We start from the raw sequence: 24,005 nt of genomic DNA, 5'->3' as shown, positions 1-24,005 counted from the left end.
TTTGAAAGATCTGAGTATTTACATGATATTATTTTTATGCTTTACCTTGGTTTGCACTTAACATATTTATAAATATTTATTAATATAATTATTTGTTTGATATCACTGGGACTCATGGACATGAACTCCCAGGTGGATAGGAACTGTCCTGTTTACTACTATATGTCTGTTACCTTTCACCAGGTTTGGTTCACAGCAGGTACTTAGTATTTCACAGTTCTTTCCATCTTTCATTGTGGCTATACATCTGAAGCTAGTATACTTTGGAAGAGTCTTTTTTCTAGCTCCTTATTGTTAGGAAGGGAATTGGTCCTTTTCACTTTATATATTCATCATATTTCATTGGCAAAACTATAGAATTACTTAAAGGCAGCCCAGGATACTTTTGTGTAAATATCTTGTTATTTAGGCATTTTCTCTGCATTATTTTTTCTTTGGAAACTTTTCACTTGCTTTTATGCAAGTAATTACTTTTGAAGAAAATATAAATTAGCTTACCTGTGTCCCTTTTGAAGTTACTTTAAAATTGATGTTTGTACTTTTTGGCATATTTTCTAATGACTTTAATGTAACTTGAAAGCTTTCAGATTTTCTTTTCGTTTTCTTTACACTTTGTTATCTAGTGACTTTTCATCTTTTATACAAGTGCCAAAGGACTTATTGGAACCTATCTTCTCGTAGTCTTTTATACACATGCATCAGCTACTCTCTTTGAAGTTGTACATCTTTTTTCCTATCTCATACATTTTATTTTGTGTTACAGATCTCCTTTTTTGGAAAATAAATGCAATAAAAAGTCAAAATACCTTTTAGCAACTTTGACTAAAACCATATTGTCTTTTCAGGATGCACCTGTTGTTATAGATTATCACTTGGAAAAAAGGCTTAAACACGTGGTTAAACTGTTTTCCACCTAACTTAACAGTATTAAGTCAATAGCCTGTTCCAAGTGGCATTCTTAATTTGAGAGATAATCAAATATCCTAAGAGTTTACTTCCATTACATTTGTTTGTAAACTAATTTTACACATGCAAAATAGAGGCCTGTTTAACAAAGTCAGAACCCAAGTCCTCTGAGACTTTGGGAAACCGGAGTATGTTTTGTGTGTGTATGTCTGTGTGTATGTATAATTTTTGGTTCTAATTTAGTGAAAACATAGAAGTGTTTGGACTCAGCTCTACTGAAATGACTAAAGCCCTATGGAAATGACCTCAACCCTGCCAGCAATGAAATGCCTGTGACCGCAGGGAAGATGGCCTGGTCAGCTCCGCCGCAGTGAGCAGCTCCACCCCTGCCCCCACCGTCCCCCAGCGGTGCAGGCTCATCCCACCAAGTCCCCATGGGTCTGAAGGCTTTCAGCTGCACCCAGTACAAAGCATGTACATCATCAGACCAATTTCTGAATAGATTTTATAAATATATACAAATCAGTTACAGGCACTTGAAATGTCTTTGGCTGGAATAACCCAACATTGCGAGATAATATATTCACAGAGTGTCCAGGCCCAGGCTGGGTTCAGCAGGCAATGATTATGGTTCTCTTAGTCTCTCTACTGTGCATTGTTTCTTAACTTACTTGTTATCTTTTTACTTTTTAAATTAAATTATTGCAGTTCTAGGAAGAAAGTTATACATGGAGGCTTTAAATATCAGAGTTATAGAGTCTGTTATTAGACTCAAGGTGACCTCTGAGGTACTAAACAGATTATGTAACCTCTGTTTGTTATAGATCCTTGAAAGAAACCCTGGCAAATTTTTGTGGTGAACTTGACTATATTTAACTCACTTTGGCTCACTTAGAAGAGATTTACTATAGGTATCCTTAGTTTAGATAATCCTATTCAGAGCCTAAAGGCTCCTGCTGTGCCTTTGCCTCTTGGGAATCTATCACTTTATTTACTTCCTGGAGTGTGGAATAAGGAAAACAGGCAGAGCTTCAGGATTTTATTTATTCCGAATATACCATTATTTGTGAGAAGGGTTTTATAGGAATGTTTATTAATATGTAAAATGTGTAATTTGTTTTTTACTTTTAGACTTGTGGTTATTTTAATTTAGAGTGTTAAGAAAAGTTGGTCATGATTTTATTCTTCAGCGTATTTTCCTAACCCTGTTGCTATAAATTAAATTAGATAAAAAAATAAACTCTACAGCCAGTTGACAAGAAAGGAAAACACTCTCTTTTGGTGATCACCATTCCATCTGTTATATGCCAGTAGCCAATAGAAACAGATGGTGCTTTATTCACACCTTGTTTATATGTATAATATTATATTTTAAATATTTTATGAGCTTTAATATATGAGGGTGTTCAATTTTTTTTATAATTGGGAAACATATACTTGTTATTTTTTTTTAGGAATTTTATGTTATATAACATTGAAAAATTAAAAATAAGTTATACTGTAGGATTTCTGTGTAACTGCCGCACAGCTGTTGGCATTTATTCCTCGGCATAAATCTGAATTTTAGCTTCACAGGTTTTCAAGGTTTGACCTAATTGTCCTAATTAACATTGAATTTGGAATTCTGTTCATGAGCATTTTGTCTTTTTTTGTATAGAAATTATACAGGGAGGCATTCTATGTTTCTGCTAACCACATATAGTTTATTTATTAACTGTCATAAAAAAGATCCATTTTAAATTTAAAGAAAACAATACACAGTGAATATGGGAAACCCATCTTAGTGATATCAAAGATGTTGAGACACTGTTTTTTAGTTTTAAATTTAGTTCATTTGTCAAATGAATCATTCTAACCTTGGGAAAATCATCATGCATCTAACATTAAAATAACCCCAGCACTAAAGAATTAATTAAAATTTTTTACAGGTTTTCTAGTCCAAATGAGTGAAGTTATTGAAACATTTAATTATTTGTTTCAGTTGAATAAACTATTGAAATGATGCTTAGTAGCTAAAAATATTTATTCCTTTTTAAGTTATATATATTGTCTGTAATACCATGCTACTCTCTTTATGGATATTTTATGACCTTCTGTTTTCAAGAAAATCTACCATAGGCAGATAAAGAGCCAGGTGATCTATGCAACTCAGAATGTCCTTATTCCTTAGGCAAATAAAATTCTTACAAAATAACAACACAGAAAAAAAATAGAAATACATCAAGTTTTGGAGTGAGTTTCAAACTTTTATTTACTCTTAGTACCTTGATAATTACAAAAGAAAGCACAACTTGCAATTGAACCCTCAGTCATTTGGAACTTTGAGGTAATACATCTGTGTTAAGTTCTAAAGCATATACTTGATAAATACAATTCTTCCTTTTTCCACATGCTATTTTTACCCAGCTCCTTGCTTGCTTGCTTGCTTGCTTGCTTTTTCTTTCTTTCTTTATTTTTTTGCTTCTAAAATAGTGTCAGCCTCAATGTATATCATGAAATGACCACCCACTTATGAATAATTCTATATATCTAAGATGAGGCAGGCTTTTGGATAATTGAAATTTGTTGAAATAGCCAAACATGTTTTTGTTATTCCTTTTTGCATCATTTCTCTTTCCTTTAATTCCTCTTAACATTTTCTGATTCTTTCAGGGACACCGTGTTTAAGATATCTTGTCTCTTGTGATTGTAGGCAGTCACGAATTCTTTTTATTTATTTATTTATTTAAGATTTTATTTATTTATTTATTTGACACATAGAGATCACAAGTAGTCAGAGAGGCAGGCAGAGATAGAGGAGGAAGCAGGCTCCCTGCTGAGCAGAGAGCCCAATGAGGGGCTTGATCCCAGAACCCTGAGATCATGACCTGAGCCGAAGGCAGAGGCTTAACCCACTGAGCCACCCAGGTGCCCCGGTGGTCATGAATTCTTATACTTAAAGCTGCTGCCATTTTATTAAAGGTAGGGAAAAAGAAAGAAAGAAAGAAAGAGCCCAGAACTGTCAGTATTTTCCTGGTTGGAGGACTTGCTATTTATGGGAAGTTGTGTTTGGATTAAAACCCGTTTTCTCTTTTCTTTTTCTCTTCTCTTCTCTTCTCTTCTCTTCTCTTCTCTTCTCTTCTCTTCTCTTCTCCCTTCCCTCCTTCTCCCTCCCTCCCTCCTTTGCTCCCTCCCTCCCTTCTTTCTCTTTCTTCCTTTCCTTTCCTTTAATATTACTGGTGTGATACGTGCTAAAGAAGAAGCTTTCTGTAATTTACTTTGGTAATGGATCATGTTAATCATTGTACTATATAGAGTACCAAATTGGGTGGAATATAGTGTCAATTTAAGGTATTGAGGACTCCTCTTCATGGGTGAAATCTCTGCATGTTTCAAAATAGATGAATTCTTCCTTTAGACATCACAGTGTTACAGTTCATTTAAGTATTCAAATCAGAATAAGAGATTTGCCTTCTCATAATAATTTTGCTAATTTCTGCTTGGATTATCCTATTAACCTTGGATTTGGCAGGCAAGAAAAGTCACTGAAATCAGAGTCGAGATACCTGGGTTTGCAGTTTACTTCTGTCAGTTACCAGCTGTGTGATAATCAGGTCACTTCCTTGGGCTGCTTTTTCAGAGCTCTGAGATGCTATAATTTCATATTGCTTGTAACACCTCTGTTTTTCTGGCTGGAAATTGTTTAGTTCTTTAAAATTACCACAGGAATACATCAGTGATTACATTTGATAATAAGTGTACTTAATTTAAAGTTACTATTTTATATGTTATAAATATATTCACTTTAAAAAATAGCACTTTAGGGACACTTGGGTGGCTCAGTTCGTTAAGCGGCTGCCTTCGGCTCAGGTCATGATCCCAGCGTCCTGGGATCGAGTCCCACGTCAGGATCCTTGCTTGGCAGGGAGCCTGCTTCTCCCTCTGCCTCTTCCTGCTGCTCTGTCTGCCTCTCTCTCTCTCTTTGACAAATAAATAAATAAAATCTTTTAAAAAATAGCACTTTAATAAGACAGAAGAAATTTATAGAGAAATATGACTACATCATTGTGTGATAGTATCACTTATTGGCATTATGCTCTATGATACTAATAACAGTCTGGATACTAGCCATACCATCATCATAACAGAGGTTTAAAGGTTTAAAGTATTAATAAGAAATGCTCAGTGGGGAGCCTGCTCCCCCCCCCCCCCCCCGCCTACTTGTGATCTCTCTCTCTGTTAGATAAATAAATAAAATCTTTAAAAAAAATTTAAAGAAATGGTAAATTATTGGGGGCACCTGAGTGGCTCAGTCAGTTAAGCTCAGGGTTGTGATTTCAGCTCAGGTCATGATCTCAGGGTTGTGAGATTGAGCCCCATGTCAAGCTACTTGCTGGGCATAGAGCTTTCTTAAGATTAAGATTTTCTCTCTGGGCACCTGGGTGGCTCAGTGGGTTAAGCCTCTGCCTTGGGCTCAGGTCATGATCTTAGGGCGCTGGGTTTCAAGCCCCGCATCAGGCTCTCTGCTGGGCAGGGAGCCTGCTTCCCCCTTTCTCTCTGCCTTCTTTCTGCCTACTTGTGATCTTTCTCTCTCTGTCAAATAAATAAATAAAATATTAAAAAAAAAAAAAAGATTTTCTCTCTCTCTCTGCCCCTCCTTTCTCCTGTCTTTCTCTCTCTCCCTTCCCTCCCCCAAAATAAACAGTAAATTATTTCATTGCAAAAGAATTGAAAACATGAACTTAGAGGATTCACATGTATTTCAAAAATCAATTCAATGATTAGGTGATTCAAAAATTAGTAATAGTTTGCTACTAGATAAAGTAGTTCAAAAATAAATATATATGTCATTCAAAAATTAATTCAATGATTCTATAATTTTAAAAAACTAGCAATAGTTGACTACTATGGAAAAAAAACAACAACCCAACTACAAGTAGTTTATTACTAAAGTAGTAAACTGATTTGCTATTTCAATACCTAAAGATGGGGTGAATGAAGAGAAATAGGGAAATGTGTGAGGCTTCATGAGCATTCTTAGATGTTTGTAGAACTGAAAGGAGTCATTTCAATATTTTCCCTTTTTTTTTTTTTTCCCATAAAGTTTTGTTTATTTAAGTAACCTCTGCATCCAGCATGGGGCTCGAACTAATGACTGTGAGATCAAGAGTCACAGCCTCTTCCAACTGAGCCAGCTGGGTGCCCTCAATATTTTCCCCTTGGTAGTGTTTATTTGGATCAGCTCATTGAAATGCCCGTGTGCATAAACTATGCAAATTTAAAAATAGATTAACTGAAGAAGGGAATAATAATTTATCCATTTTGTCAGCTGTTTTATTATTTGCATTATCTAGTATAATTATTTATGAGTTTTGATCTAACCACTTATTTTATTAAAACAAATTTATTGAGCTTTTATCTAATACATATTGTTTTAAGTTTAATTGGGTCTAGAAAGATGAGTATGACATGGTTCTTACCAGTTTTACAGTGAATTGTTTTGGAGGACAGAAGTTGAAGTATAAAAGACTATAAAGGACAGGAATGTTACTGAAGGGGAGGATGAATATGTAAAGAGCTAGCTTCAAGGTTTTAGGCAGAATTTGGGTAAGTGTTGTCAATATTAAGGGCTGTTCTACACTTATGTTCTTAGACTTTCATGTATGTTTAATTCACTTGCAGATCTTGTTAAAAGGCAGATTCTGATTCAGTATGGTGAAAGCATGAGCTTCGACATTTCTGACAAGCTCCCAGGGCATGCCAGTGCTTAGGAGCCATGTTGGTATTCTGAGGAGCAAGGCTCAGTGCTGTTTTTTAGAAGTAAGAATAGACAAATATAGGGCCTGCATTTAAAGCCTTTTCATGGTATAGTCTTACTTTTTCTAACTTTTCCATAATATAATTAAAATATACTGAGTAGCAATACAAATGTAAATGAATATGTTGTTTATAAAATTACTTCTTTTGAATGACTCATGTAGTTAACTGTTGGTGATCTTTGGCCCGGCTAAACAGTATGCAATTAGCCATGATATTAAATAACAAAGGAGTCAGTATTTTGAAGAACTGAGATGACAGTAATTTAAGAAAACATCAGGGTTCTTATACTGGATATCAGTTCTGTTTAGGATTATTTGGTACCTATTCTAATTTGGGAATGTTCCTTGATATTAGCAGTCAGACAAAAGAATTTGTGGGAATGGTGCCTTCTTTATCTTTCAGTCTCTAAAGAACTATGGTCTTATAAATCTACAAGAGGCTGTGCAATGTGGGTAGAGATTTTGAACATATTGGATACAATACTATTATTGTAATTACTTTTAACATTTAGATGTCATCATTCTAATGGTAAATGTGTTCTGAAATATAGGATATAAAATTTCAACTAATTAAGTTTAAAATAAGTATTTAGGGGCGCCTGGATGGCTCAGTGGATTAAAGCCTCTGCCTTCGGCCCAGGTCATGATCCCAGGGTCCTGGGATCAGATTTGAGTCTGGCTCTCTGCTCAGGGTGGAGCCTGCTTCCTCCTCTCTCTCTCTCTGCCTGCCTCTCTGCCTACTTGTGATAATGTCTGTCAAATAAATAAATAAAAATCTTAAAAAAATTAAATAAAATAAGTCATTTATACCATGTTTTAGTAGTTTTTTTCTTTTTCTTTTTTAAAATTTAAAAAAATTTTTTAAGTAAGCTCCATTCTTGGCATGGAACCTGAGTTTTAGTTAGTTTTATTTCATCTAGGATTTGGGGACATCTGAGATCTTTTACTCCCACTTTTTGATGGCAGTTAAAAATTAATTGGTTATGTTATATAAACATGTATGTACTCTGCACACACACAGGAGTATTAGAAGTAGTATGAGCCTAGGTTTAACATTTCGGCTATAAAAGTCATGTAAGTTCTGAAGGTTTAAATGCTCTGGATGAATCATAGTTGTATGACGTGTGAGGTATTGAGAAGTCATTCCAGTTGATTTTGAAGAATTTATTTTTCTTATCAGATAGTTGTGTAATTTAAAAGTAAAGTGCTTATAAAGTGCATTTAATTTTTCATGTTTTTATCTCTTGTGACATAAATTGTAACAGTGCACTAGAGCAGTACAGTATTAATTAGAAATACTAATTTTCCAAGTGCTTAACTTAAGCAGTAACATTTAACAGAGAATATTTATTTTATTATTAAATTAAACATTAGATATTTTTGTGGAATTTTTTTTTTTTCTTAGAGAACCAGAGGACGAAAGCGAAGCTTCATTCCTGAAGAAGAAAAACATGAGGTTGGAATAAGTTAAGCATTTTTTACACAATCTAAACTTTGAGAAACTTTATTGCTTAAATTATTTCTTTTTTCCCCATATCCTGATTTTTATGTTTTGTTTTGTTTTCCCTTGTATGGCAGGAAAGAATTCCTAGAGAGAGAAGGCAGAGGCAGTCTGTGTTACAAAAGAAGCCTAAGGCTGAAGATTTACGAACTGAATGTGCAACTTGCAAGGGAACTGGAGACAATGAAAATCTTGTCAGGTAAATTGGATGCTGAGACTTTGTCTTTAGGGGATTAAAATTCCATCTTCATATTTTCTCATTACAGATATAATGGGGGAAAAATCACAATATAGGACCTTTCTTAAAATCTTATTTAGTGGAAATAGTAGTTCAGAAACATATTTCATGTGCATGGCTATTTTCTGGCTTTAGGTATAATTAAGAATGATAATCTGGATTTTGAGCACAAGAAACAATTTTCTCTTGATAAGAGCAATTGGTAATGCTCTGTATAGAGGGCAAAAAAATAATTTGATTTAAACACCTTGTATGAAGATTATTTCATAAAACAATGAAATTACTAAGTTACATATTATAAAAGTTGAAGTTTATTAGTGATGATAAGACAGATTCTTTTTCAATGACAAGAGCTTCATTAGCACTTCCTTACCACTTATCAAAACGAATGTGTTAAATGCTTCTCTCATGAAATAAAGAAAGGTGAAAAGATGGCCTAGATAGATTTTGCTTTTTTGTTTTGTTTTCTTCTTTGTTTCTTTGTTTTGCTTTGGTACCTTTTTTTTTTTTTTTTTTTTTTAATCAGACATAATGCTAATCAGGAATCTCAGCTGATGTTGCACAGTGGCTGTTCCTGAGGGTCCAGAGACTGCTAATTTTAGCCTTTGCCTCTTTTGCTGACATGAAGAAATTACTCAAAGCCTTGGGTGAGATGAAGGAGTGGGTAAAGTGGGTGAGCAAAAAGATATCTAATTTAAAAGTAGTATCATTCTTTCAAAGGACAGTGACACAAAGAGTCTTTTTGTGTCTTAAGGAAACAATTTCTGATTTCTTTAAAAAATTGTCTTTTGATGAAGCCCTGTGAAATTAACTGAGGGCACGGAAATTAAATGTTTCAAAAGTGAATTTTTAAAACATATATTAGTACTGTTACATGATGTTAAATATTTGCTTCCAAAATGATGTCATTTATTTATCACTAAAAATCTAATTTCTATTTGTTTTAATTCCTTAAATAAAGGCATGCAGTTTTAAATTTAAATTTTAGAGTTTTTTTTAATACTATCATTAAAGAAAATGAAGAGAAAATAAATATTCCAGTAAAGAAATTAAAAGTGCTTCCTTAAAGTTAAGAAGGTCTATCATGTTGGGTCAGTATTCTCTGAAGTAGTACATATAGAATGTCATGAGGGCTATCCTGGAAATGAAACTCATTTAAATTTAGGATAGAGTAGTTCCTGTATCCGAAGATACATGTGAATAATTCTGACCATACTATAATTTTCTTTATGTAAAAAAAAGAAATCCCAACCATAAGCATAACATGATAGAATGCGTAAAACAATAAAACTCAATAAAAGAAAAAAACTCATTAAAGCAGTCTTATATAATGAAAAAAATTCAATCTAAAGGAAATCCCCTTGGGGTTGAGGGTTGCATTGTGGGACATGATCAATTTGAAACTAGTTAAAAACTTAGAGAGCTGGTTATTCTCTCTTTAGTTATTTGAAACTGTAAATATCAATCCTCTTATTTATTTTTTCAAGATAGGAAGCTGATTCGTGACATTTTTGCCACGGACCTATACATTTTTACCAGGTTTCTATTTATTTTATTTGCTTGGTCATATATTTGAAAGAACCTCAGACATAAGTTCAATTTTAATTTTAAAAACCACTTTATAACAAGAGCATCTCCAACACATCATATTTTAGTTGTCATTTAAAAAAAGTAGATACAATCTTTCTTCGATTCTTGGTGAGATTTTAAAAATAATATTGGCCTTTCCTATCATTTAATTAATTTCTGTCATAAAATTTCCATTCCTAATTGCATTATTATAACATGCCAGTGTCTGGGATTTTATGGATAGTCATCTGGAAGGTAAAGATATTTTTGTTACTCTAGAAATGATGAATATACAAAATTTTCCTTGGTTTTGCCTTGTTAAGAAGATAACATCACAGATTTTCTGCAAAGGTTTTAAAGAGGTAATGAAGAGGGAATTAAATATTTTTATAAATATTATATGTTAATGTTTTTGAGGATAAAATAAGCTGGATATAAAGCAGTGCCATAAAATGTTTTATGGTTATAATGTGACTCTTCTGTTAAAAACAAAGTACATATTCAATATAAGCACGATTGCTCTTAGATTAAAGAAGAATTTTTTTTAATGTAGAATTTTATGTGTTTAAAAAGTAATCTTATAAGTTAATATCAGCCATTTCCCCTAACATCTCTTTTATTTTATAATTGGCACCATTATTGTTTCCAAATCGCCCCACCCCACAAAATTCTGCACTTTTATGATTGCATCTTAAGTATTACGTACACGTGCTATTTTTTAACTTTTCATTTTAAGACATTTTAAATTAGACTTTATTTTTCCTAAAGATATATTTCAGTGCTTAGTCAGAGACACGTTATACTTATTATGTATATCTGTTAGGTTCTATTATAAAATTAAACTTCCTGGGTGGTAATTTAATTACTATTTTACTGAATATACTATATTTATTTTCTTAAGTTCCTTTGAACTGATATATATGTGACTCAGGTTTAGCAGCTTTGATTTTGAAACCACACTTCTCTATGTAATTCAGGCTATATAAAAAATTCCTTCTTAATTATTTTCCTGGCTTCTTCCTTTATTTGTATATGTGTATATGTTATTTTACATGTGTAATTTTTTAATATCATTGGGAAATTGAGTTCACTTAATCCGTTAACTGTGATACTAGGTTCCAACTATTATTTTTGGTTTGCCTCTAAGTTTTTCTCAGGTCTTTTGCAAGTAATTTAGCATTTCTGTGTCTCAGTTTTTCCCTTTATTGTACATGATCAAAATTATACTCTGTTCCATTAGGGACTTAAATGAGCAATAAGTATTTTTCCATATAAAATAGTAGGGTAGGGTAGTGGTATTGTTTAGTAATACAAAAGACACATATATGAGGGTTCTGAAATAAGGGTTCCAATTGGTAAATATGTTTTAGTAATAATACATGCTTATTTTTGCCTTTCAGAGAATGTGCATGCCTTGTTTTTGTTGAGTTTGTTGAAACATGTTCCTTAAAATGATTAGACCCCACTATTTTTACTAGACATGGGAAATCTGACAATGATTAAGGTCCTAAAGAAGAAGATGGTTTACAGTATCTTAACACATTTTTTAAAAACAGTGCTTCCATTTTGCCATCTGCTTTTAAAATTTAAATCAAAATTGTGTGGGAAATTTCCGATTAAAAATGTGTATTTCTTAATGCTAAAGGCCAGAATGAAACTCTGTTTTGGAATTGTGAAGTCTTTTTAGGTATTTATCTCTCTGTGATGGATGTTCTTTTTTTGAGATAGTTATGGCCATGTAGTGATATATTATTTATTGGTTTTTGTTTCCACAGTTCCTGGAATAATTAATACTCAGTAAGTGCTTGGTAAATGAATGACTACCTCATATAAATAATGACTGATCATTCTTTGCTGAATTAATAAAGAAAACTTTTACTGTTATAATTTATTCCTAGAACAAATTGGTCATTAAATATAAGTATTTGATGAAGATGTTTAGAAGGCTTAATAAAGGAAAATTGCTTTTGTGTCACCAAAAACAAGGGGATGAATTTTTTCTGTGTATTAGGTAAGGAAATAGGCACTACAGATCTGAGATTAGTTATTTGATACATCAGTGTAACAAACAGAACTGAAGTGATCCCTCTCCTTAAGGAATCATATTTGATTTGCAAAAGATACATTTTTAAATGTTGGTATGCCTTTCTTCTAAGTCTTTATCAAGCTATCAGATTTAGAATAAGACCAACTTTTAGACCTTAAATTTTAGCTTAACTGTGTACATCTTAATATTTAATGGGAGATAGGAGAGAGAAAAAAGGTTTCCTAAAACTAAAAACCCTGGAATCTATTTGTTTCCTTGAATAGTATCTTTAATTTTATTTTGTATTGTGGCCATTACTCAAAAGCTTTGAGTGTAGGAAATGATCTATGAAGCTGTTTTACTTTTATAGCTGAGTCCACACTATTAAATGCTTACTATATTCTCCTCCTTATTTGAGAATATGGCAAATTATATAGATATTGAACCCTAAGATTAGAATGTTTGGTCTCTCAACAATATCGTTATTACTTTTACTTATTTCACATTTTAAATATTTGGCTCCTGAGTGCTTCCCTCCTAACTAGATTTGATTGTATTATAACCTGTTAGGAGCATCTGCAAAAATTCATATTTATCAGATTTTTATTTCAAGGATTAGTTTCTGATTGCTCAGGTTTTTTTTTTTTTTTTTCTTAAATTACCCATTTTGTTCTAACATGTATTGGAGTCTTACTAGATTACCTGTGTCATAGTTGAATGGTTGTTTTCTTGCAAAGGTTTTATTAGACTAGAGAGTAAAGCTAAGATTAGTTATAACTTGTTAACTATGCTCATAGTACATCAGATCACTAAAAATGGATTGTTTTAAATTACTTTAAAAAATGAGGGGTGCCCCAATGGTTGGTTATCTGACTTTTGGTTTCGGCTTAGGTCCTGATCTCACGGTTCATGAGATTGAGCCCTGTGTCATGCATGTTGAGTTTCTCTCTCCCTCTCCCTCTGCTCCTTGCCCCCAGCCCCCGCAATGCACTCTCTCTAAAATAAATAAATAAATCTTTAAAAAATGAAACCTAATATTATTTTTTAAAAACAGCCAAAATTGCAGTTGGTAGATTTCTTAAAACAAATAGAATGAGTTTTTTGTTTTGATTACACACTTGTTAGTTTACTGTTTCTTGTGCAGTTTATAACATAATAATCATTCTTAATGATAAAATTTGCATACTTATGTAGGAATATCATGATTGTAAGTGGTGGTGTTTGGATTATTTGGATAATTGTAAATTAAAACCTAGAAATAACTACAAGTTTTAAAATGATTTATGTCTTCTAATAACTTTCAAATGTCCGAAAAACAGACATTTCTCTGTACAAAGACATTTCTGGACAAGCTTGTTTTTATTCCTTGCCTCTACCAGCAGTTTCAAGGATAGGTTTTACATTTTTGTTTTACTTTGTTTTGTCTTGTATTCCTGAGTCAGTGGTTAGTTCGTACTATAAAATTACTTTATTCTGAAGGACTACTTCTAAAGCTTGAATTTTAATTATTTCTTTCAGATATGTGTGGCAAAAGTGTATCCTCTCATGTCACCCTGACAGCTTTGTGATGTACCTTTTTCTTCTTCAAGTTTGGCTGCTATTCTTTTTGGTATATGTTTAACTTGACTTTTCTCTCTTGAAAGTATAACCATCTTGAAGGCCATAGTCTCTGTTAAGCTTAACCTTGTAAAGCTTCTCCCTCCAAGTTACTAGAAGTACTCCCCCCAACCCCCATCAATCATGGTGGTTAGTGGCTTTCACACTTTGTAGGAAGCTGCATTAAGAAATCAGTCTGATTATTGGTTTACAAAGATATTTTTATTTCCGTTATTACTAAAGATAAGTAGGGAAAAAAGCTTTAAAAGATACTATCCTTGCTGATATATTTTTAAAAGTAGATATTTTGATGAAATACAACTGTATTTCAATCTTAGTTATTTGGATGTAGATAACAGAAAATCAGAAGTAAAAAAATGGCTATCCCTAAATAGAAACTAAATCATACATGTTTTGTTTCAGTGTTTTAAAATCTAGACTGTGTCAACTACATAGACAAACAAAAATTCAGTGTCCCTAAATTATAAATTCTAAAGTAATAATGAAATAATGAAACAAACTTAAACAGTTTCATATTATTTCCATTTATTAAACTTTATTTAAAAGTATCATGTTCAATAGTTCCCTGCTTGAGTTTAGAATATACAGGAAGTAGTTTCAGAATTGCCAACCCAAACAACTACAAAAAGTAAATCTGCTCTGTTCACTAGTGTGTGTTGGGAGGGTGGTAGTAAGTTATATACAGTGAAATGCAAAAGTATTAAGTGAATAAATTGATGACTTTCGTGAAAAGTATGTACTCATATAACCCCCATTTCTAATAATATCTGGAACATTTTCGTTAATTCCAAGAAGCTTTGCCCTTTCCCAATTAGTCATTCTTTTCAAAGGCACCCATTTTGCTATTCTTTTCTACCTTGCGTTAGTTTTCCCTCTTGTAGAATTTCATATAAATAATATGTTTAGTTTTTATTTGACGTCTGCTGCTTTAATAAGTATGTGAGGGAATCCCACTGTGGTTTTAATTTACTCTTATCAGAGTAATGTAAATTAGATATAGTTATAGATATATAGATAAAGATACATATGTAGATATAGATATAGGGATGTTGAGCACATTTTCATGTACTCTCTGGCTATTTGCATGTCTTTCTTTGAGAACTAATTCTTTTGCGCATTTTTTTTTTTTAAGATTGGGTTACATGTTTAGTATTGAGTTGTAGGAGTTTTTAAATATATTTTGGATGTAAGTCCTTTCATAAATAAATGTTTTTCACATGTTCTCCTTATTTATGGCTTGCCTATTCATTTCCTTAATGGTATCATTTAAAGAGCAGAAGTTACTAATTTAGTTGAAGTCCAATTAAATACCTTTTTCTTTTATGAGTATTGCTTTTGTTCCCTTCTTCTAGAAGCTTTGTAACTTTAGCTTCAGTATTGAGATATGTGATCCGTTTGAAATTACTTTTTATGATCTCAGGCAGAATTAAGGAATGTTTATTGTTTCATGTGGGTTTCCAGTTTTCCAGCACCATCTGTTGAGAATGCTTGCCTTTCTACATGAAGTTGCTTTGGTGTCACTGTTAAAAATCACTTGGCTTTTTAAATGTGGGTCCTTTTGGAGCGCATAGGTGGCTCAGTCCTTAAAAGACTTAAAAGCCTCCAATTCAGGTCATGATCCCTGGGTCCTGGGATCAAGCCCCACATCAGACTTCCTGCTCAGCAGGGGTTTTGCTTCTCTTTTTCTCTTTCTCCCTCTGCCCCTCCCCATTGCTCATTCACTTTCTCTCTCAAATAAATAAAATCTTTTTAAAAAAAAAAAAAGTGGGTCCTTTTGAAACTGTATTCTATTTCTTTAAGCTAAGTATTTATTCCTAGCCAGTACCAATTGTCTTGATTACTACAGTAATCAAGTTACTATATAGTAAGTTATTTTGTGCTTCTAGTTCCTTTGCATTTTCATATACGTGTCAGAAATGCTTGTCCATTTTCATTGAAAAAACAAAAAAAGAAACCTGGATATAATACCATAAGAGGCACAGGCAGCAACAACAACCACAAAAATAGATAAGTTGGATTTTATTCTAAATTAAACTTTTGTGTATCAAAAGGACAATATCAACAGAGTGAAAGGCAGCCCCCCAAAATGGGAGAAAATATTTATAAATCAAATATCTGATAAGGGATTGATAATCAAGAACACATCAAGAACTGCATCTCATTAAGACAAGACAAAACAAAAAACATGATTAAAACTAGCAAAAGACTGGAATAGACATTTCTCCAACAAAGATACACATCAGCCAACAAAGACACGAGAAGATCCTAACATCACTCAATAGAGAAATTAGAATGAAAACCACAAGATCCCACATCAAACCATTAGAATGGCTATTTAAAAACAAAATAGCAAGTGTTGGTGATGATGTGGTGATATTGGATCCCTATGTATCTCATATATGAGATATATATATGTAATGTAAATTACTGCTTCCATAATTTGGCTATTATAAATAATACTGCAATAAACATCAAGATGCATGTATCCCTTTGAAGTAGTGTTTTTGTATTTTTTGGATAAATACTCTAGTATAATTACTGGGTCATAGGGTAGTTCTATTTTTAAATTTTTGATGACCCTCCATACTGTTCTACAGTAAGCTGCAGTAGCTTACGTTCCCACCAGCAGTTCATGAAGGTTCCTTTCTCTCTACACTCTTGCCAATGCTTGTTTCTTGTATTTTTTTTAAACCCTTCTGACATATGTGAGGTGATATTACAGTTTTGATTTGCATTTCTCTTATCATAAGTGATGTTGAACATCTTTTTGTGTCTTGGCCATCTGTATGTCTTCTTAGAGAAATGTCTGTTCATGTCTTCTGCTCATTTTTAATTGGATTATTTGTTTTTTGGGTGTTCAGCAGGATTGTGCTCTGATCCTTGAACTTGACATAGCTCTACATTATTCAGATTTTCAGATATCTTTTATTTTTTCTCATCTGTATTTTGTAGTTTTCAGTATAAAAGTCTTGTATATCTTTTATTAAATGTATTTCCATGTATTTAGTGTTTTTTTGATGTTACTGTATAATTTTTAAATTCAATTTTTTGAAGCTGTTAATGCAAAAATGGAGAGCTGCCAGGTGTTGAGGTGGTCAGTTAGGATAGTTAAATTTATTTATTTATTGTAGTGTATAAACAAGAGGCCAAACGGGAAAGATTGCTGGCTCCCCAGATATTCCATGTTTTCTCCGCTGAATAGCATTGGGTGAAGTTCAAATCAATCAATCAATGCAGACGTGGAGGGGAGTGGGGCATTATTGTCACTGCCAAGGGAGTCCTGAACAAAAGGTTTTGCTGGTTTCTGGGCAGTAGGGGAAGGATGGGTGCAAGGGCTAGGAAGTAGAAAGGACTGAGTCAGTAGAGTGTCTGTAAGACCCCTCAATAAGGAGATTTTGGCAGAGATGCACGAGCTCCTTCTTCAGTGTTTCAGTCTAGCTCCTTCTTCCACATAAGGAGGCTTAAAAAATTATACCAACCTTGCAATCCTGGGATAAGCCCCTCTAGGTCATGAGGTATTGCTATATATATATATATATATAGCAATACCTCATGACCTAGAGGTCATATATATAAACATATATATATATATATATGTGTGTGTTTATATGTTTTTGGATTTCATTTTTTAATATTTTGATAAAGGCTTTGTGTCTCTATTCATGAAAGTATTGTTTTTGTTAATTTCTTATAAAGTCTTTATCAGGTTTTGTTTTTAGAGTATACTGACCCTCTACAAGCACATGAAAGTGTTCCTCTCTCATTTATCTTTATAATTGATACTTTTTCACTAAATTTTTTATGAAACCATTTGCATTATAGTTTTAGTTCTTGGGCAGTTTTTGATAATTCATTTTTTAAAATAAATAGAGAGCTATTGAAATATTTTTAATTTTGTTTTGTGTCTGTTTTGATAAGATGGGTTTTCCAGGGAATTTTTAAATTTCATCTCAGTTGTCAGTTGCTTCTTTTCTTTAGTTGTACTTTCTTTTGAATATGCACTGCAACTATTTGCTTACTTTACTACTTGTAATATTTTGGATCACATTCTCTTCTTTTTAAGACAAGGTCAGTGTTTACTTCTTCCATGTACCTTTCCTGACTTAGATGATTCCACAGTGATCTTTTTCTTGCTTCAGTTGCCCTTGGGACTCATATACAGCCCTACATCATGCTGTCATCCTCTTGTTTAAAAATTGTCTATGAATTATTTTTACTTTTTCTATTAGTTAAGGGTAAGGTCTTGGCCTTCCATTGTTTTGTGAAGGTTTTTATAATCTAATATAGTATGCCACAGGTAATTAATTCAGAATAAATACTTACTAAATTATTTGCTGATACATTGCTAGGTCTGTACACCTTTGTAGCTTTATACAATTGAAATATTTTGTAATTTCTTTGAGGGAAGAGACAGTTCTTTAAATAGTTTTTGTTTTATTTTTAAAATTTATAAGCATTTTTAATTATTAAAAACAAACTTAAAAATAGTATATACATATTGTAAGGAAAAAGTAGTTGTATAATAGTTTTTCTTTTTAAACCTTTTTTTTTTTTTTTAACATTTTGTTTATTTGACAGACAGATCACAAGCAGGCAGAGATGCAGGCAGAGAGAGAGTGGAGGAAGCAGGCTCCCCGCTGAGCAGAGAGCCCGATGTAGGGCTTGATCCTAGAACCCTGGGATCATGACCTGAGCCAAGGGCAGAGGCTTAACCCACTGAGCCACCCAGGTGCCCTGTATAATAGTTTTTTGATTGAGATACTTCACTGAGAGATCTCAGCTACTTCATACTTGTCACTTGCCAATTCTGTCATTTTAGGCAAGTTAGTTCATCTCTATGGATCTCTGTTTTCTTATTTTAGAAGAACTTAGGCTGTATCATCTCTGAAGTCTAACATAGTAGCTCTGATATTCACAGATTATGCGATACTCCCAAATTGCCAAGCCCACGCTGTTTGTTTACATTCCCTCACAAGCTCTCCTGGAAATACATATTGTCAGTAGGGTCTCTTTCGAGTCTACCCTGTAACTATGTAGGATGTGATTATATCTCTTGATTAAGTCTCAAGAAAAAAAAAATCTCTTAGAGTGGAAGCTGTTGTGTTGCTGTGTCTCTCTCCTTCAGCTAAAGAGGAGAGGAAAATAAGTTTATTCACTACCTACTTCCATTGTTAAATAGCAAATACTTCTTTTTTTTTTTTTTTAAGATTTACTTATTTATTTGAGAGGGAGAGTGTGAGCAAGGGGAAGCACATAGGAGAGGGAGAGAACCCCAGGTAGACTCCCCACTGAGCATGGAAACTGAGGTGGGGGTCAGTCTCATGATTCCTAAATCATGACCTGAGCCAAAACCAAGAGTCAGACACCCAAGTGACTGAGAGCCACCTACACACCCCACTTTTTAAAAAATTTATTTATTTTCTGAATTAAAGATGTATGTTATTAGCTTCAGGTGTGCAGTCTAATGATTTAACAATTTTATAAATTACTCAGTGCTCATCATGGTAAGTGTACTGTTAATCCTTTTTATCTATTTCATTTATCTCCCCATCTACTTCCCCTCTGGCAACCACCATTTTGTTCTCTGTATTTAAGAGTTTGCTTTTTTGTTTTCTCTTTTTTTTTCTTTGTCTTATCATTTGTTTTATCTTTTAAATTCCAAGTTTGAGCGAAATCATATGGTTTTTGTCTTTCTCTGACTTATTTCACTTAGCACCATATCCATGGTAGTTCCATCCATGTTGTTGAAAATGGCAAGATCTCATTCCTTTTCATTACTGAGTAATATTCATATTCATTAATTCATATTCAGATACACCCACACACACTACATCTTTATCCCTTCATCTGTGGATAGACATTTATATACTTGGCTTGCTTCCATATCTTGCCTATTGTTAATAATGCTGCAGTAAATACAGGGGTGTACATAGCTTTTCTAGTTAGTGCTTTTGTTTTCTTTGGGTGAGTACCAATAGTGGAATTACTGGATCGTACAGTTTTTAACATTTTGTGGAACTTCCATACTGTTTTCAACAGCATCTGCACCAATTTGCTTTCCCACCAACAGTGCATGAGGGTTCCTTTTTTTCCACAAGTGCTTGCCAGAACTTACTATTTCTTGTCCTTTTTATTTTAGCTGTTTTGACTGGTGTGAGATGATATTTCATTGTTTTGACCTACATTTCCTTGATGTGTGATGTTGAGCATCTTTTCATGTGTCTGTTGGCCATTAGAATATCTTCTTTGGAAAAATGGTCCTCTTCCTATTTTTTAGTGGGATTATTTAGTTCTTTGGTGTTAAGTTGTATAAGTTCTTTGTGTATTTTAGATATTGACCCCTTCTCAGATATATTAGTTGCAGATATCTTCTCTTATCCCATAGTTTGCCTTATGGTTTTGTTAATGGTTTCCCTCTCTATACAAAAGCTTTTTATTTAGTTATAGTGTCAGTAGTTTAATTTTGCTTTTGTTTCTCTTGCCTGAAGAGACATATTTAGAAAAGTGTTGCTAAGGCTGATGTAAAAGAAATTACTGCCTATGTCTTCTTTTAGGAGTTTTATGGTTTCAGGTGTCATATTTAGGTGTTTAATCCACTTTGAGTTTATTTTTGTGCATAGTGTAAGGAAATGGTACATTGTTTTTGTTTTTTCAGTTTTGGGTTTTCTTTTTGCATGTAGTTGTCCCATTTTCTCAGCACCATTTGTCGAAAAAGCTATCTTTTCTCCGTTGCATACCCTTAACTCTTGTTGTAGTTTAATTGACCATTTCTGCTTTGGTTTATATCTAGGCTCTATTTTGTTCCATTGATCTATATGTCTGCTTTTGTGCCAGTACCATATGTTTTGATTAATATACCTTTGTAATATAACTTGTACTCTGGAATTGTGATACTCAAGCTTTGTTTTTCTTTCTCAGGATTGCTTTGGCTCTTTGGGGTCTTTTGTGGTTCTGTACAAATTTTAGGATTGTTTGTTCTCGTTCTCTGAAAAATGTTGGTGTTTTGATAGTGATTGCATTAAATCTGTAGATTGCTTATGGACATTTTAAACTGTATTGCTTCTTCTAATTCATGGGCATGGGATATCTTTTCATTTGTTTGTGTTGTCTTCAATTTCTTTCATCAGTGTTTTATAGTTTTTAGAATATACCTCTTTGCTTTATTCATCTGTATTTTATTTTTTGTCAATTTTTAAATGTGATTGTTTTCTTAATTTCTCTTTTATTTGATTATTAGTCTAAAGAAATGCAACTGATAATTATTATTAATTATTGTTAATAAATGCAACTGATATTTAATTTTGTATCCTGTGACTTTCCTGAAATCATTTATGAGTCTTTAGGGTTTTCTATGTTTAGTATAAGATCATATGCAAATAGTGACAGTTTTACTTTTTCTTTACCAGTTTGATGCCTTTTATTTCTTTTACTTACTTGATGGCTGTGGCTAGGACTTCCAGTACTAAGCTGAAGAGATGGCAAGAGTGGACATTCAGTGTTCCTGCACTTAGAGAAAAAGTGCTCACTTTTTCATCATTGAATATGATGTTAGCTTTGGCCTTTTCATATTATGGCCTTTATTATGCTGAGGTGTGTTCCCTCTAAACCTACTTTGTTGAGAGCTTTTATCAAGAATGGATGTTGTACTTTGTGAAATGTCTTTTCTCATCTGTTGAGATGATCATATGTTTTTTATCCTTTCTCTTGTTAATGTGATGTATCACACTGATTTGTGAATATTGAACCACCCTTTTATCCCTGAGATAAATCCCACTTTTTCCTGGTAATTGATTTTTTTAATGTAAAGTTTGGTAATATTTTGTTGAGGATTTTTATATCTATGTTTATCAGAGATAATTGGCCAGTGGTTTTCTTTTTGTTGTTGTTGTCTTTATCTGGTTTGTTATCAGGGTATTGCTGACCTCATAGAATAAATTTGGAAGCTTTCCTTCCTCTTCTATATTTTTGGAATAGTTTGAGAAGAATAGGTATTACCTCTTCCTTAAATGTTTGCTAGAATTCACCTTTGAAGCTGTCTGGTCCTGGAATTTTGGCTGATGGGAGTTTTTTTGTTTTTGTTCTTGTTTTTTTTTAATTACCTATTTCAGTTTCATTGCTAGTAATCAGTCTATTCAAATTTTCTATTTCTTCCTTATTCAGTTTTGGAATTTATCCATTTCTTTTAGGTTATTGAATCTGTAGGCATATATTTTATAATATTCCCTTATAATCCCCCTGTATTTCTGTGGTGTTGGTTGTTACTTTTTCTTCATTTCTGACTTTATTTATTTGAGATTTGAGTCTTCCCTCTTTTTAATGAGTCTTCCCTTTTTTAATGAGTCTGGCTAAAGATTTATAATTTTGATATCTTTTCAAAGAACCAGCTTCTGGTTTCATTCATCTATTATACTTTTTGTGGGGGGAGGACCTCTATTTCATTTGTTTCTGCTTTGATCTTTCTAATTCTCTTCCTTCTACTGGTTTTGGGCTTTGTTCTTTTTTTTAAGCTAGCTCCTTTAGGTGTAAGGTTAAATAGTTTATCCTGCTGAGTCAGTTCAATCAGAATCCCCCCACCCTTGATATCTTACCATCCTAGATATCTGGTCAGGTGCTTCATCCTCCACCTCTCTGAAGGGGATGTCTGATCACCAGGGCGAGCTTCTGCAACAATCCTGTTTGGTTGGTTTTAGCTAGAATCTCCCCTTATTTTTGATGTTTCCTCTTAATAATTTTTCATCCACTGATTTCCACCCTTTTCCTTGGCCATAAATTCCCACTTGCCCATGCTTATTCAGAGTTGTGCTGCATCTTTCTCTTCCACTATAAAATCCAGTTGCTTTGGTCCTAATATCTATTGTGACGGTCCTAAATGAAGTATACTTTACCATCTTTAACAAGTGTGATTGAATTTTTTTTTAACAAAGGAACTTCTAATCAAATATATACTAAAATGAGTCTTGAGATATGAAAAAAAAATCATTCCATTTTAGTCCTTCTTTAACCTGGGTATTTTATTAACATTGGATATTTTAAAAAGTAGCCTGCTAGATTTATGTGAAGAGCCTAAATTTTATTAAATTTCAGTATTTTTCTACATTTTGGGGGATAGTACTATGTAACAGATGATTAGTTTGAGGATTTGTATCCACTCAGCTGGATTTGACACATATTTCTCTTATTATTAACTCTGCCCAGTATTGTTTCTGTGGCTTAGTTTCCTTATCTGTAAAATAGCAGTAATCACTAGTATCTACCCCCTAGGTTGTTGGAGGATTAAGTGAGATAAAATCCAATATAAGGGTTGGCTCAGTTGTTAGGGAATTGTAAATGCTCTATACTTGCAAACAACAATTGTAATAGATCAAATAATGTGTACCATATATTTTTAATCACTTAATTCTTATCCTGTAAGCTAAGAAGAATTATCTCCATTGAATTGATGAGGAAACTAAGCCATAGAGAACCTGAGTAAGTTCCCAAAAGTTGCATAGCTTTGGAAGTAGTAGAGTTGATATTCAGATTCAGGCAGTCTGGCTCTAGAGTCTGTGCTGTGAATCTTATATAGTCTCAGTATAATTTACATTTTTGCTCCCTGATTGGATAAAATGTGCCTTTGATAAATGTGTTTGTTGCAGGTTAAATGGTAACAGCCCTTTCAAGATGATCCGATGTGTTTATTTTATAGTTTTCATGATATTGTCTGAGACTTCGGTGCTATCATCTTTATTCTTCTACTATGCTATTTCCTAAATGCTTTTGAAGTCCCTCTGTCTTGTCATAAGAATAACATACATCACTGTACTAATTGTAGATTAAAGCAATTTCTGGATATGTCAGCACAATGATGTAAAATTTTAGGGAGGTATATCTGTATTAATCATGAGTTATGCATAAGAAAAAAAGAAAAAAGAAAAATCATAAGCATAGTATATTTGTATTTTGTGAATTATATTTGTAGAACAGGTATATATAAATCAGCCTCTTGATTATAATCTGAGGGTGGGTGGGTTGTTTGGAGAGGAGGGATCATGTAAATGAATAGAACAATACAAGATAATAGAGATTGCAGTCCTTTGAAATTTAGTAAGCTTAGCAAATAAGACATTGTGATTTTAGAATCTTTATAAAACAAATATTAATTTGTTCATTAATTGAGAATTTAATTCTTATACCAGCATATATGAAAGTCAGATTTAAATCTCAGAAATACATAACCTCAGAATTACATAACCCAGGAAAATCTTGCTCAGGTATTAAAGTGTGTGTGAGTGTGTGTGTGTGTATGCCATGCATGTGTATTTTAGTTAACACTCTGGTATCTGAACAGACATGATTTTATGCTTGTTTTAT

General features: G+C 32.9%; 1 protein-coding gene across 7 annotated transcripts in view; it reads left to right on the top strand.

The window, feature by feature from the left end:
• The window catches only part of PHF14 (PHD finger protein 14), a 205,140-nt gene that overhangs the window by 85,789 nt on the left and 95,346 nt on the right, over positions 1 to 24,005 (top strand). For 6 of the 7 annotated variants that reach the window (XR_014301283.1, XR_014301284.1, XM_082693323.1 and 3 more), the window contains 2 exons: positions 8,110 to 8,160; positions 8,283 to 8,404. Coding sequence is in view for 5 of the 7 variants with exons in the window: in XM_082693323.1 (XP_082549449.1) it covers positions 8,110 to 8,160; positions 8,283 to 8,404 (173 nt within the window). In the remaining 2 variants the exon portion in view is untranslated. Of the gene's footprint in view, positions 1 to 8,109; positions 8,161 to 8,282; positions 8,405 to 8,969; positions 9,426 to 24,005 lie in introns of those variants that run through there. The other variant, XM_082693324.1, reaches the window with a different exon arrangement.

Source organism: Mustela nivalis (genome assembly GCF_964662115.1).
Source record: "Mustela nivalis genome assembly, chromosome: 12".
Lineage (NCBI taxonomy): Eukaryota > Metazoa > Chordata > Mammalia > Carnivora > Mustelidae > Mustela > Mustela nivalis.
This window is presented reverse-complemented; position numbering and strand designations above follow the sequence as displayed.